Here is a 14,853-nt window from a genome sequence, read left to right as displayed (position 1 = left end):
GGGGAGGGTGATGAGGTGAGAAGCTGAGAGGGGACAGGTGGATGAGGTAAAGGGCTGGAGAAGAAGGAATCTAATACGAGACGACTATCGACTTTGGAAGAAACGGTAGGAACTGGGTTGTTTACAGCCCTGAATGGTGACGAGGGAGCAGGTTAGGAGTCTGATACAGCGCCTGTCCCAGTAGCAGGTGTCAGTGCCAGGAGAGAGACCAGTGCGGAGGAGCGAGTGGATAAGGGAGTAACAGTACGTAGAGAACGATCCTTACATAGCGCGAAGAGTTGTGGGGAGTGGCGGGTCTGGGCTGTTGGAGGGAGAGATGTGTTTTGTGGTAGAATCCCGTTGGAGATGGTGAAAGTTGCGGGGAATGATATGTTCGATGTGGAGGTTCCTGTGTTCCCAGGCAGAAGAATGGAGGATAGAGTGAAGATCAAATTCCGGTTAGTTTTACCTTGTAGATTTTAACAGCTTCTTTAATCGGCTTGAAGCGGTGCTCTCTGTGTTCCTGCGCGTCTCTACAGATCAGACAGATCAGTGTCTTGTCCGTTTCACAAAACAGCTTCAGTTCTTCCTCATGTTCCTCGCAGTGACGTTTACTTTCCTTCCCTTTCCGATTCAGGTTTAGATTTCGAACTTTTTGTGTCAGATTTGCTAAGGCCCGATTTACCCTGAGGGTGCGGTCAGCAAACACCTCTCTACATTCCGGGCAGGAGTTTCTCTCCTCCCTTTCCCAACAACGTGTAATACAAGAGCGACAAAAGTTGTGTCCACACTCCAGTATAACCGGATCGATGAAGAAATCCAGGCAGACGGGACAAATTACCTCCTCGCTCAAACTCTCGACCGGTCCTTTCGAAGCCATGTTAACTCCCAGCACTTCCTGATTCAGAATGCTTTCACTTTCGGGGAGCTGCTGATCCCCTGCAGTACCGCGATTGTCCACTACGCGCGCAGCAGTCTCAGAGAATGAACATTCTGCTGCTGGATGTGTTCAGTGGAAATTCTGGCCATTTCTATGTTTAGTGTGGGATCAAAAACACATTAAACAGGCAACAGATAAGAAAACGCGTCCATGGACTGTCTAAGCCCGGCTACGAGCGGAGGACGGTCGGCCGTATGGCTACCAACCCCATCTCTTAAAAACCCATTGCGACAAAAACGTCAGCTGAATCTCCAAAGGCCTCATCCCTGCGGTCGGAAGGACCTTCCCCTGGAAGACGATTGAAGTCCTGCGCTGAAAGGAGAAGCTATGTGTCCCCTGGGGTGGTTCACTACTACAATAACTGTGAGGCTTCCTCAGCCAACCCGGCCACTCCCTGTCTAGTGTAGAGGATCCCTGTAGTTCCAATGGTGTCCCTGTAGTCTGGAATGTGTCAGTCGGCAGCATTCCTGTACGACTGGGCTTCGCAAACTTTTTTTTAATGCCAAAGACCAATACCAGTAACCGTGGACCCCAGGTTGGGAACCGCTGCTCTCCGGACATCTCGATGTGATGGCAGGCCAATAAGTTCGAGCGTCTTTCCCCGAGTTGATGGTCTTCCAGCAGCACTCGCTGTCCGTTTTCCTGCACGTCCTGGGAACAGCCCGAGGATCAGTGAGCCTTCTGTCACGCAGCTGCTGTGGCACAGGCCCTTGCATCTTTCTCCACATATCTTCGCCAGCCCACATTCCGCAAAGAGGCGAGTGACCGTCTCGTCTCCACTGCGCGCTGTGGGAGTGATCTCCGGGCATGCAGCAAGGATCAGACTGGGAGGGCCCCTCTCGTCTCCACTGCAGTAATCTCGGGGCAGCGCGCTGTGGGAGTGATCTCCGGGCATGCAGCAAGGGTCAGACTGGGAGGGGCCCTCTCGCCGTCAGACAGGTGAGGTGTTGCTGCCAGTTGGTGAGATCTGGTGAGGAGGCATTCTGCCAGATGGTCTGGACTGTCTGCTCAGGGAACCACTCCACTGTGTCCATCCAGTCCTTCTCCTGCAGTAACTGCAGGACATTCCGTGCTGACCACTGCCTGGTGTTCTTGTGTTCAAAGCTGCTGGTCTGAAAGAACTGTCACCAATTTCATTAACACAAGGTTCACATGGAGAAGCTTCCTGATTGAGACAGACACAGTCTCACAGGGTATTTACAGGGTAGGGGCAGGAATGATGTTTCTCCTGGCTGGGCAGTGGAACCAGTGATCACAGACTCAAAATCCGAGATCACCTCAGCAGGACTGAGATGAGGAGAAATTTCCCCAACACATTGCGGTGAATATTTGGAGTTTTCTCCACAAGTTTCCTAAATTAAACTGTCATATTTAGGGTGTTGGCGATGTTGGGAACGTTGCAGGAAAGTGGCGCTGGGGTCAAAGATCAGCCATGTTCTGAGTGAGGGGCAGAACAGCGCAACGGGCCGAATGGCAACGTCTGTTCCTGTTTCTTATTTTCTAAATCACGAGTTGACCTTTGCGCCTTGTTCTCCCTTGGCCTTCATCCTGTCGGATTGCACAGGGGAGCGGTGAGAGCTCCGGAGATCCATCAGCAGCCGCTGCGGTTATTTCATGCTCTTGTTATTTATCCAGTTTCTCCATATTTGCATTTGCACAGTTTGTTACCTTCAGCACTCTGGCTGATCTTTCACTGCCTGCTTCTGTTATGGTCACTATTCTATATTTTTTCTAAGTATGTCCGCAGGAAAATGCTTCTCGGGGTTGTATGTGGTGACTTATCTGGACTCTGATAATAAGATTTACTTTGAAATTTGAGTTTCGGGAAACTTGCTTTAATTCTGAGAACAAACTGTGACTGACATCTCCAGCTCCCAGCAGCAGGCCGTTCTCACACACACACAGCCAATCAGCGACCAGTGCTGGGAGACGGATGCTCCCATTGGCTGAGGGGTGTCAGTGGGCGGGACGCTGAGCGCCCGGCCCGGCCCGGCCGGAGTTTGGGACCGGGACCGAGTGAGGCCGGAGACCGGGAGCTGCGCCTCGGGTTTGAGCTGCACCACCGGCGGGTCTTGAATCCTTTCGAAGACTGGCGGAGATTCCGTGAGATGTTTCAGCTACACGGAGGGAGCCCGGCCTTTCCCCGCCGAGGATCGGGGCCTGTTGTCTGGAGTTGTCTCCCAGACTCGTCCCTTCCTGCTGGGAGACGGGAGCTGCCCCGCAGCGGCTGCCGATGGATCTCCGGAGCTCTCACCGCTCCCCTGTGCAATCCGAACGGCTGAAAACCAAGGGAGAACAAGGCGCAAAGGTATACTCGTGCTTTAGAAAATAAGTAACAGGAGCATGCCTGGCCACTCGGCCCGTTGCGCCTATTCCGCCCTTTCCTCAGAATAGTCCTTTTTAAATATTTTTATTGATTTTAAACAAACATAAATACAAAGAGCTTCAGGGTAAATAATTAATAGGTTAAAGTATAAATACAAATAGATGATATTAACCTCCCAAACTCATAGTGGTTACAAAAAATGGAGAAAATAAGAAAACTCCCCCCCCCCAAAATGAAAAAAAACCTAACCGACATGGGCCATTGCATTATATAAAAGTAAGGTTTAGGAAAAGTCAGTTTAGCTCATATGAAAATGTTGAATAAATGGTCTCCAAGTTTCTTCATATTTAACTGAAGGGTCAAAGACAACACTTCTAATTTTTCTAAACTCGAACAAGAAATAGTTTGAGAAAACCACTGAAATATAGTTGGAGGATTAATTTCTTTCCAGTTCAATAGGATAGATCTTCTAGCCATTAATATAACAAATGCAATCATCCGCCGGGCTGAGGGGGGATAAACGACTATTATCCACCTTTGGTAAACTGAAAATTGCAGTAATAGGATGCGGTTGCAATTTGATATTCAGAACTGTTGAAATAATACCAAAAAGATCTTTCCAATAATTTTGCAAACAGGGGCAAGACCAGAACATGTGGGTCAATGAAGCAACTTCAGAATGACATCTCTCACTGGTTGGATTAACATAAGAATAAAATCGAGCGAGTTTATCCTTGGACATGTGAGCCCTATGAACAACCTTAAATAGTGTTAGGCATGTTTAGCACAAATAGAAGAGGAATTGACTAATTGTAAAATTTTCTCCCACTGCTCTGTGGGTATAAGACAGTGAAGTTCTTTTTCCCATTCCTTCTGAATTATTTCTGATACTCCTGGCTGTATTTTCATGATCATATGATAAATGATGGCTACTTAACGCTTCTGGCAAGGATTGAGAGCTAGAATTTTTTCTGTAATGTCCACTGGTCATAATTTCAGAAAATACTAACATTCAAGAAATTTCTAACTTGCAAGTATCTAAAAAAAATGGTTTTTAGGCTGGACAGCTGTTCAAAGGACATAAAACTGTTATCTAAAAATAGATCACGAAAACATGTTATACCTTTCGTTTTCCATAACACAAAGGCTTGGTCCATAAAAGAGGGCTGGAAAAAGAAGTTAGATATAATAGGGCTTGATTATTCAAGCCAAAGAATTTACGAAATTGAAACCATATTCTTAATGCATGTTTAACTATAGGATTAGTTATTTGTTTATTCGGTTTAGATAAAGCAAAAGGAAGCGGAGATCCTAAAATAGAAAACAATGAGAAGTCTTGTACAGATTTACAGTCCAAATTTACCCATTGTGGGCAAGGTACTATGACCGATTCTTGTGTCCAAAATATTAAATACTGAATATTAACTGCCCAATAGTAAAATCTCAGGTTTGGCAAAGCAAAACCACCTTCTTTCTTAGGCTTCTGTAAATATTTTTTACATAATCTCGGATTTTTACTCTGCCACACATACGAGGATATTTTGGAGTCAATAATATCAAAAAAAGATTTAGGAATAAAAATTGGTAATGCTCGGAATAAATATAAAAATTTGGGTAATACTATCATCTTGATAGTATTAATTCGACCAACCAATGACAGAGATAATGGGGACCACCTGGTAACAAGTTGCTTGATTTGTTCAATTAAAGGTAAAAAATTAACTTTAAATAAACCCTTATGTTTCTTGGTAATTTTAATACCCAAATAAGTAAAATGATCTGTGACAACTTTAAATGGTAAGTGTTTATAAATTGGAACTTGCATATTTAATGGAAATAATTCACTCTTATTAAAATTCAGTTTGTAGCTATAAAAGCTACTAAACTGAGCAAGCAAGGATGAAATATCAGGAATAGATCTCTCAGGGTCAGATATGTATAGTAACAAATCATCAGCATACAATGATAACTTATAAGTCCCTTACCCACGGGTAATACCAAAAATATTAGGTGATTCACGAATGGCAACGGCTAGAGGTTCCAAAGCAATGTCAAATAATAGAGGACTTAAAGGGCAGCCTTGCCTCGTACCACGGGACAACTGAAAAAAGGAGATCTTTGATTATTGGTAAGAACTGAAGCAAAAGGATTATAATAGACTAATTTAATCCATGATATAAATTTCAAGCTGAAATTAAAATTCTACTACGTATTAAATAAATATGGCCATTCAACTCTATCGAATGCTTTTTCAGCATCTAAGGAAATGATATTCTGGTATTTTAGATGAAGAAGTATAAATTATATTAATAAATTTTCTAATGTTAAAAGATGAATCACAGTTTTTAATAAATCCGATCTGATCTTCAGAGATAATTTGAGGTAATACATTTTCTAATCTCGTGGGCAAAATTCTGGTAAAAATCTTAGAATCCGCATTCAGCAAGGATATTGGCCGATAGGATGCACATTCAGTGGGGTCTTTATCTTTTTTAAGAATTGGAGAAATGGAGGCATCATAAAAAGATTGTGGTTATTTACCTACGGTTAACGCATCTTTAAAAATTTTACAAAGCCAAGGAGCGAGTATAGAAGAAAAGGATTTAAACATTTTTTATATGCAACCTCTCGGGCAGGGACAGGGAGTGGGTTCCCCTTTCCAGACCCTGCCCGGGGACGTGCCACTCCTCAGGGTTATATATGGAACCTCTCGGGCAGAGACAGGGAGTGGGTACCCCTTTCCAGACCATGCCCGGGGACTTGTGCCACTCCTCAGGGATACATATGGAACCTCTCGGGCAGGGACAGGGAGTGGGTTCCCTTTTCCAGACGCTGCCCGGGGACGTGCCACTCCTCAGGGTTATATATGGAACCTCTCGGGCAGGGACAGGGAGTGGGTTCCCCTTTCCAGACCATGCCCGGGGACTTGTGCCACTCCTCAGGGTTATATATGGAACCTCTCGGGCAGGGACAGGGAGTGGGTTCCCCTTTCCCAGGCAGACGGCCGAAGGTGACCGGGAGCCACCAGAGGGGCTGATGTAATACAAGCCATGGCACGGTGGGTCGCTGAGGTAAGGGAACCCATTTCAATGACAGCCCGACTGCACGCGGATTTTGGTGAATTTACCCTATAACTACAGAAAAAAGGAGAATCCCTTGCGTACTTTATAGCGCGTTTTAAGGATACGTGAGAGTCCAATGCCGGCAAACCCCTGGACAGATCAGTATGTCCAGCTGGCAGTGCAGACTTTTCTAAACTGTCTCAGACTCAAGCCTGCCCACTAGTTTAAGTTAACTAATCTCAATTAGCTGTGTCAGACCTGGCCCCAGGTGACATAAATTCTGATGAATATGGAGCGCAATTGACTCTTTAAAGGGACTGGGGGTAGTGAGGCGATGGAGTACGGGTCCTGACAAAAAACCCAGATCGGGTGGCAGGATCGTGCGGACGGTGCAGATGAAGAGGACACTTGGCTAAGGACATAAATGGGGTTTCTAGAAAGAGGGAACATTGGGCCAGAGATTGTCGCATTGCAATCACAGGCAAGAATAATAAGAGGCAGGAAGAGAGACTGGATGATAGTGATACTCGACAGAGTACCACATTTACTCTCCACAATCCCTTTGGACCCGGATAGGGCAGGCCAGAGGGGACGGATCACAGTGATACTCGACAGAGTACCACATTTACTCTCCAGAATCCCTTTGGTCCTGGTTAGGGCAGGCCAGAAGGAACGGATCACAGTGATACTCGACAGAGTAGCACATTTACTCTCCAGATTCCCTTTGGTCCCGGATAAGAGAGGCCAGAGTGGACCGATCACAGTGATACTCGACAGAGTACCACATTTACTCTCCACAATCCCTTTGGTCCCGGATAGAGCAGGCCAGAGGGGACGGATCACAGTGATACTCGACAGAGTACCACATTTACTCTCCACAATCCCTTTGGTCCCGGATAGGGCAGGCCAGAGGGGACGGATCACAGTGATACTCGACAGAGTACCACATTTACTCTCCACAATCCCTTTGGTCCCGGATAGGGCAGGCCAGAGGGGGCGGATCACAGTGATACTCAACAGAGTACCACATTTACTCTCCACAATCCCTTTGGTCCCGGATAAGGCAGGCCAGAGGGGACGGATCACAGTGATACTCGATAGAGTACCACATTTACTCTCCACAATCCCTTTGGTCCCGGATAGGGCAGGCCAGAGGGGAGTGATCACAGTGATACTCGACAGAGTACCACATTTACTTTCCACAATCCATTTGGTCCGCGGATAGGGCAGGCCAGAGGGGAGTGATCACAGTGATACTCGACGGAGTACCACATTTACTCTTCACAATCCCTTTGGTCCCCGATAGGGCAGGCCAGAGGGGAGTGATCACAGTGATACTCGACAGAGTACCACATTTACTCTCCACAATCCCTTTGGTCCCGGATAGGGCAGGCCAGAGGGGACGGACCACAGTGATACTCGACAGAGTACCACATGTACTCTCCACAATCCCTTTGGTCCCGGATAGGGCAGGCCAGAGGGGACGGATCACAGTAATACTCGACAGAGTACCACATTTACTCTCCACAATCCCTTTGGTCCCGGATAGGGCAGGCCAGAAGGGACGGCGATACAGGCGGCTATGATCAGGCTCGCCACACAGGCAGGCTCTTTTCTCACTGCTGTAATCAGGTAGAAGGTACAAGAGCCTCAGGTCTCGCCCCACCAGGGTCAGGAACAGTTACTACCCCTCAGCCATCAGTCTGTGGAACAATACAGGATAACTGCACTCACTTGCTATCCATAGGGATGCTCCCACAACAAATCATCGTACTGGGACTGTCTCAACATGAGTGAAATAAGAGGTGCTTTGACTGAGACAGATTGCATTCCTGTCTCAGAATTAGATAAATTCAATCTCACAGGATATTTACAGCGGAAGGGCTGGAATGATGTTTCCCATAAGGTGTGGAACCTGCGCTCACAGACTCAAAATCCGAGGACAACTCAGCAGGTCTGAGATGAGGAGAAATTTCTTCACCCAGAGTGCAGTGAATCATTGCAATTATCTCCACAAGGTTTCTAAATTGAATAGACATATCCTGGGGCTCAGCGGTGATGGGAAGTTGCAGGAAAGTGGTGCTGAGGTCAAAAGTCAAGCATGTTCTGAGTGAAGGGCAGAAGAGGCGCAAGGGGCCGAATGGCCACGCCTTCTCTATTTCTGATTTTCTGAAACATGAGTTTACCTTTGCGCCTCACTGTTTCTTGTCCTGTCAGATTGAACAGGGAGCGCTGAGAGCACCGGACATCTATCGGCAGCCGCTGCGGTTATTTCATGTTCTATTTGTTTATTTGCATTGGCGAAGTTTGTTGTCTTCTGCACTCTGGTTGATCTTTCAGTGATCCAGGTATAGTTACCATTCTGTAGCTTTGCTCTGTATGTTTGTAGGAGTTGTATGTGGTGACTTATATGTAGTCTGTTAGTTTTTGGAATAGTCGCTTGGGGAATCTGAAGTGGAGGAGTATTTGGGGCTTATTTAAAATTAGACATAGATATTATCCAAACAGTGTTTATTTGACAAGGGTTAATTCTGATATTGAAACTAACTGTTCATTTTGTGGTTTATATCCAGAGGATTTATTTCATCTGTTTCAGGATTGTGAATGTGTTAAAACATTTTGGGTTGTTGTTTGTCAATATATAGATCAATATATTAATATGGATTTTACTTTTTGTTTTCAAAATGTCTTATTTGGGTTTACTAATAACACCAAATCTCATAGGGATAATTTCTTTATCTTTTGTTAATTTACAGCAAATTTTATATCCATAAATGCAATCACAGCAATAAAAAACCATTTATATTTTGATGTCAGACTTCAAACTATACTTTTATACTCTGAAAACTTCCCATAGCCAGAAGGCTGTAAAGACTGTACAAATTTGTCAACGTTTTGGGTTATCTCTGTAAATGTTCCTGTTTTGTGACTCCTCTTAGATACAGTTCCTTCTGTCCAACAGTATCTAGAGTGGATTTCCTTGTTTATTTGTATATTTAAAGTTAATAGTTATATATTTGTTGCTGCTTTTGTGTGACTCCCTTTGCTTTGTTAGCATATGTTTAGTGTTTCTGTTTTTGATTGTGTTTAATAAAAATTTAAAAAATTTAAAAATAATAAAATGTACTTTGAACTTTAAGCCTCGGGGAACTTGCTTTGATTCTGAGAACAAACAGTGACTGACATCTCCAACTCCCGGCAGCAGCCCGCCCTCGGACATACACTCAGCCAATCAGAGAACACCGCCTGGAGACACTTGCCTCCATTGGCTGAGGAGTGTCAGTGGGCGGGACGCTGAGCGGACCGAAGTTTGGAATCGGGAACGAGTGGACCCGGTGATAGATAGATAGATAGATAGATAGATAGATATATAGATAGATAGATAGATAGATAGATACATAGATAGATAGATAGATAGATAGATAGATAGATAGATAGATAGATAGATAGATAGATAGATACTTTATTCATCCCCATGGGGAAATTCAACTTTTTTCCAATGTCCCATACACTTGTTGTAGCAAAACTAATTACATACAATACTTAACTCAGTAAAAAAAATATGATATGCATCTAAATCACCATCTCAAAAAGCATTAATAATAGCTTCAAAAAGTTCTTAAGTCCTGGCGGTAGAATTGTAAAGCCTAATGGCATTGGGGAGTATTGACCTCTTCATCCTGTCTGAGGAGCATTGCATCGATAGTAACCTGTCGCTGAAACTGCTTCTCTGTCTCAGGATGGTGCTATGTAGAGGATGTTCAGAGTTATCCATAATTGACCGTAGCCTACTCAGCGCCCTTCGCTCAGCTACCGATGTTAAACTCTCCAGTACTTTGCCCACGACAGAGCCCGCCTTCCTTACCAGCTTATTAAGACGTGAGGCGTCCCTCTTCTTAATGCTTCCTCCCCAACACGCCACCACAAAGAAGAGGGCGCTCTCCACAACTGACCTATAGAACATCTTCAGCATCTCACTACAGACATTGAATGACGCCAACCTTCTTAGGAAGTACATTCGACTCTGTGCCTTCCTGCACAAGGCATCTGTGTTGGCAGTCCAGTCTAGCTTCTCGTCTAACTGTACTCCCAGATACTTGTAGGTCTTAACCTGCTCCACACATTCTCCATTAATGATCACTGGCTCCATATGAGGCCTAGATCTCCTAAAGTCCACCACCATCTCCTTGGTCTTGGTGATATTGAGACGCAGGTAGTTTGAGTTGCACCATATCACAAAGTCCTGTATCAGTTTCCTATACTCCTCCTCCTGTCCATTCCTGACACACCCCACTATGGCCCGAGACCCGAGATTGGGAGCAGCTCCCCGGGTAAAGGCTGCAACAGCGGCCGGAGTTTTGAATCCTTCCGATGGCGGAGATGCAGATTCGGGCGGAGATTCCGTGAGATGTTTCACCCTCACAGAGGGTGCCCGGTCTTTCCCCGCCGTGGATCGGGGCCTATTGTCCGGAGTTTCCTCCCAGTCCTGTCTCCTGCTGCTGGGATACGGGAGCTGGCCCGCAGCGGCTGCCGATGGATCTCCGGAGCTCTCACCGCTCCCCTGTGCAAAAGGACAGGCTGAAGGTCAAGGGAGAACCAGGCGCAAAGGTAAGCTCAGACTTTAGAAAATAAGTAACAGGAGCATGCCTGGCCACTCGGCCCGTTGCGCCTATTCCACCCTTTCCTCAGAGTAGTCCTTTTTAAATCTTTTTATTGATTCTAAACAAACATAAATGAAACATGAATACAAAGAGCTTGAGAGTACATAATTAATAGGTTAAGGTATAAATACAAATAGATGATAATAACCTCCCAAACTCATAGTGGTTACAAAAAATGGAGAAAATAAGAAACCCTCCCCCCCCAAAAAATGAAAAAAATCCTAACCGACATGGGACATTGCATTATATCAATTATACACAGTAGCGTCAATAACTCCGCACCTCCATCCAAATAATTAAGGACAATAAAAGTAAGGTTTAGGGAAAGTCAGTTTAGCTCATATGAAAATGTTGAATAAATGGTCTCCACGTTTCTTCATATTTAACTAAAGGGTCAAAGACAACACTTGTAATTTTTTCTAAACTCGAGAAAACCACTGAAATATAGTTGGAGGATTAATTTCTTTCCAATTCAATAGGATAGATCTTCTAGCCATTAATGTAACAAATGCAATCATCCGCCGGGCTGAGGGGGAATAAAGGACTATTATCCACCATCGGTAAACCGGAAGTTGCAGTAATAGGATGCGGTTGCAATTTGATATTCAGAACTGTTGAAATAATACCAAAAATATCTTTCCAATAATTTTGCAAACAGGGGCAAGACCAGAACATGTGGGTCAATGATGTGACTTCAGAATGACATCTGTCACTGGTTGGATTAACATAAGAATAAAATCGAGCGAGTTTATCCTTGGACATGTGAGCCCTATGTACAAACTTAAATTGTATTAGGCATGTTTAGCACAAATAAAAGAAGAATTGACTAATTGTAAAATTTTCTCCCACTGCTCTGTGGGTATAAGACAGTGACGTTCTTTTTCCCATTCCTTCTGAATTATTTCTGATACTCCTAGCTGTATTTTCATGATCGTATGATAAATGATGGCTACTTAACCCTTCTGGCAAGGATTCAGAGCTAGAATTTTTTCTGTAATGTCCATTGGACATAATTTCAGAAAATACTAACATTCAAGAAATTTCTAACTTGCAAGTATCTAAAAAAAATTGTTTTTAGGTTGTATAGCTGTTCAAAGGACATAAAACTGTAATCTAAATATAGATCACGAAAACATGTTATACCTTTTGTTTTCCATAGCACAAAGGCTTGGTCCATAAAAGAGGGCTGGAAAAAGAAGTTAGATATAATAGGGCTTGATTATTCAAGCCAAAGAATTTACGAAACTGAAACCATATTCTTAATGTATGTTTAACTATAGGATTAATTATTTCTTTATTCGGTTTAGATAAAGCAAAAGGAAGCGAAGATCCTAAAATAGAAAACAATGAGAAGTCTTGTACAGATTTACACTCCAGATTTACCCATTGTGGGCAAGGTACTATGACCAATTCCTGTGTCCAAAATATTAAATATTGAATATTAACTGCCCAATAGTAAATTCTCAGGTTTGGCAATGCAAAACCACCTTCCTTCTTAGGCTTCTGTAAATATTTTTTACTTAATCTAGGATTTTTACTCTGCCACACATACGAGGATATTTTGGAGTCAATAATATCAAAAAAAAGATTTAAGAATAAAAATTGGTAATGCTTGGAATAAATATAAAAATTTGGGTAACACTATCATCTTGATAGTATTAATTCGACCAACCAATGACAGAGATAATGGGGACCACCTGGTAACAAGTTGCTTGATTTGTTCAATTAAAGGTAAAAAATTAACTTTAAATAAACCCTTATGTTTCTTGGTAATTTTAATACCCAAATAAGTAAAATGATCTGTGACAACTTTAAATGGTAAGTGTTTATAAATTGGAACTTGCATATTTAATGGAAATAATTCACTCTTATTAAAATTCAGTTTGTAGCCAGAAAAGCTACTAAACTGAGCAAGCAAGGATGAAATATCAGGAATAGATCTCTCAGGGTCAGATATGTATAGTAACAAATCATCAGCATATAATGATAACTTATAAGTCCCTTACCCACGAGTAATACCAAAAATATTAGGTGATTCACGAATGGCAATGGCTAAAGGTTCCAAAGCAATGTCAAATAATGGAGGACTTAAAGGGCAGCCTTGCCTCGTACCACGGGACAACTGAAAAAAAGGAGATCTTTGATTATTGGTAAGAACTGAAGCCAAAGGTTCATAATACATTAATTTAATACATGATATAAATTTCAAGCTAAAATTAAAATTCTGCAACGTATTAAATAAATATAGCCATTCAACTCTATCGAACGCTTTTTCAGCATCTAAGGGAATGACATTCTGGTATTTTAGATGAAGAAGTATAAATTATATTAATTAATTTTCTAATGTTAAAAGATGAATAACAGTTTTTAATAAATCTGGTCTGATCTTCTGAGATAATTTGAGGTAATGCATTTTCTAATCTAGTGGCCAAAAGTTTGGTAAAAATCTTAGAATCTGTATTCAGCAAGGATATTGGCCGATAGGATGCACATTCAGTGGGGTCTTATCTTTTTTAAGAATTGGAGAAATGGAGGCATCATAAAAAGATTGTGCTTATTTACCTACAGTTAACGCACCTTTAAAAATTGTACAAAGCCAAGGAGCGAGTATAGAAGAAAAGGATTTTAAAAATTCAGCAGTATAACCATCCGGACCAGGGGCTTTACCTGAATTAATTGAAAAAGGGAGTGGGTTCCCCTTTCCAGACCCTGTCGGGGACTTGTGCCACTCCTCAGGGTTATATATGGAACCTCTCGGACAGGGACAGGGAGTGGGTTCCCCTTTCCAAACCCTGCCGGGGACTTGCCTGCACTCCTCAGGGTTATATATGGAACCTCTCGGACAGGGACAGGGAGTGGATTCCCCTTTCCAGACCCTGCCCGGGGGCTTGTGCCGCTCCTCAGGGTTATATATGGAACCTCTCGGACAGGGACAGGGAGTGGGTTCCCCTTTCCAGACCCAGCCCGGGGACTTGTGCCACTCCTCAGGGTTATATATGGAACCTCTCGGACAGGGACAGGGAGTAGGATCCCCTTTCCAGACCCTGCCCGGGGAATTGTGCCACTCCTCAGGGTTATATATGGAACCTCTCGGACAGGGACAGGGAGTAGGTTCCCCTTTCCAGACCCAGCCCGGGGACTTGTGCCACTCCTCAGTGTTATATATGGAACCTCTCGTGCAGGGACAGGGGGTGGATTCCCCTTTCCAGACCCTGCCCGGGGACCTGTGCCACTCCGCAGGGTTTTATATGGAACCTCTCGGACAGGGACAGGGAGTGGGTTCCCCTTTCCAGACCCTGCCCGGGGACTTGTGCCACTCCTCAGGGTTATATGTGGAACCTCTCGGACATGGACAGGGAGTGGGTTCCCCTTTCCAGACCCTGCCCGGGGACTTGTGCCACTCCGCAGGGTTTTATATGGAACCTCTCGGACAGGGACAGGGAGTGGGTTCCCCTTTCCAGACTCTGCCCGGGGACTTGTGCCGCTCCTCAGGGTTATATATGGAACCTCTCGGACAGGGACAGGGAGTGGGTTCCCCTTTCCCGACCCTGCCCGGGGACGTGCCGCTCCTCAGGGTTATATATCGAACCTCTCGGACAGGGACAGGGAGTGGGTTCCCCTTTCCCGACCCTGCCCGGGGACGTGCCACTCCTCAGGGTTATATATGGAACCTCTCGGCCAGGGACAGGGAGAGGGTTCCCCTTTCCAGATGCTGCCCGGGGACTTGTGCCACTCCTCAGGGTTATATATGGAACCTCTTGGACAGGGACAGGGAGTGGGTTCCCCTTTCCCGACCCTGCCCGGGGACGTGCCACTCCTCAGGGTTATATATGGAACCTCTCGGGCAGGGACAGGGAGTGGGTTCCCCTTTCCCAGGCAGATGGC

The 14,853-nt window shown here is 44.4% G+C and overlaps 1 protein-coding gene across 1 annotated transcript in view; it reads right to left on the bottom strand.

Annotated features, from left to right (window-relative positions):
• The window catches only part of LOC140722599 (uncharacterized), a 49,785-nt gene that overhangs the window by 19,745 nt on the left and 15,187 nt on the right, over window positions 1-14,853 (bottom strand). Inside the window, exon 2 of the mRNA XM_073037307.1 lies at window positions 266-388. Coding sequence (XP_072893408.1) covers window positions 266-388 — 123 coding nt within the window. The remainder of the gene's footprint in view (window positions 1-265; window positions 389-14,853) is intronic.

This window comes from Hemitrygon akajei, unplaced genomic scaffold (genome assembly GCF_048418815.1).
Source record: "Hemitrygon akajei unplaced genomic scaffold, sHemAka1.3 Scf000081, whole genome shotgun sequence".
NCBI classification, from domain to species: Eukaryota; Metazoa; Chordata; class Chondrichthyes; order Myliobatiformes; family Dasyatidae; genus Hemitrygon; species Hemitrygon akajei.
This window is presented reverse-complemented; position numbering and strand designations above follow the sequence as displayed.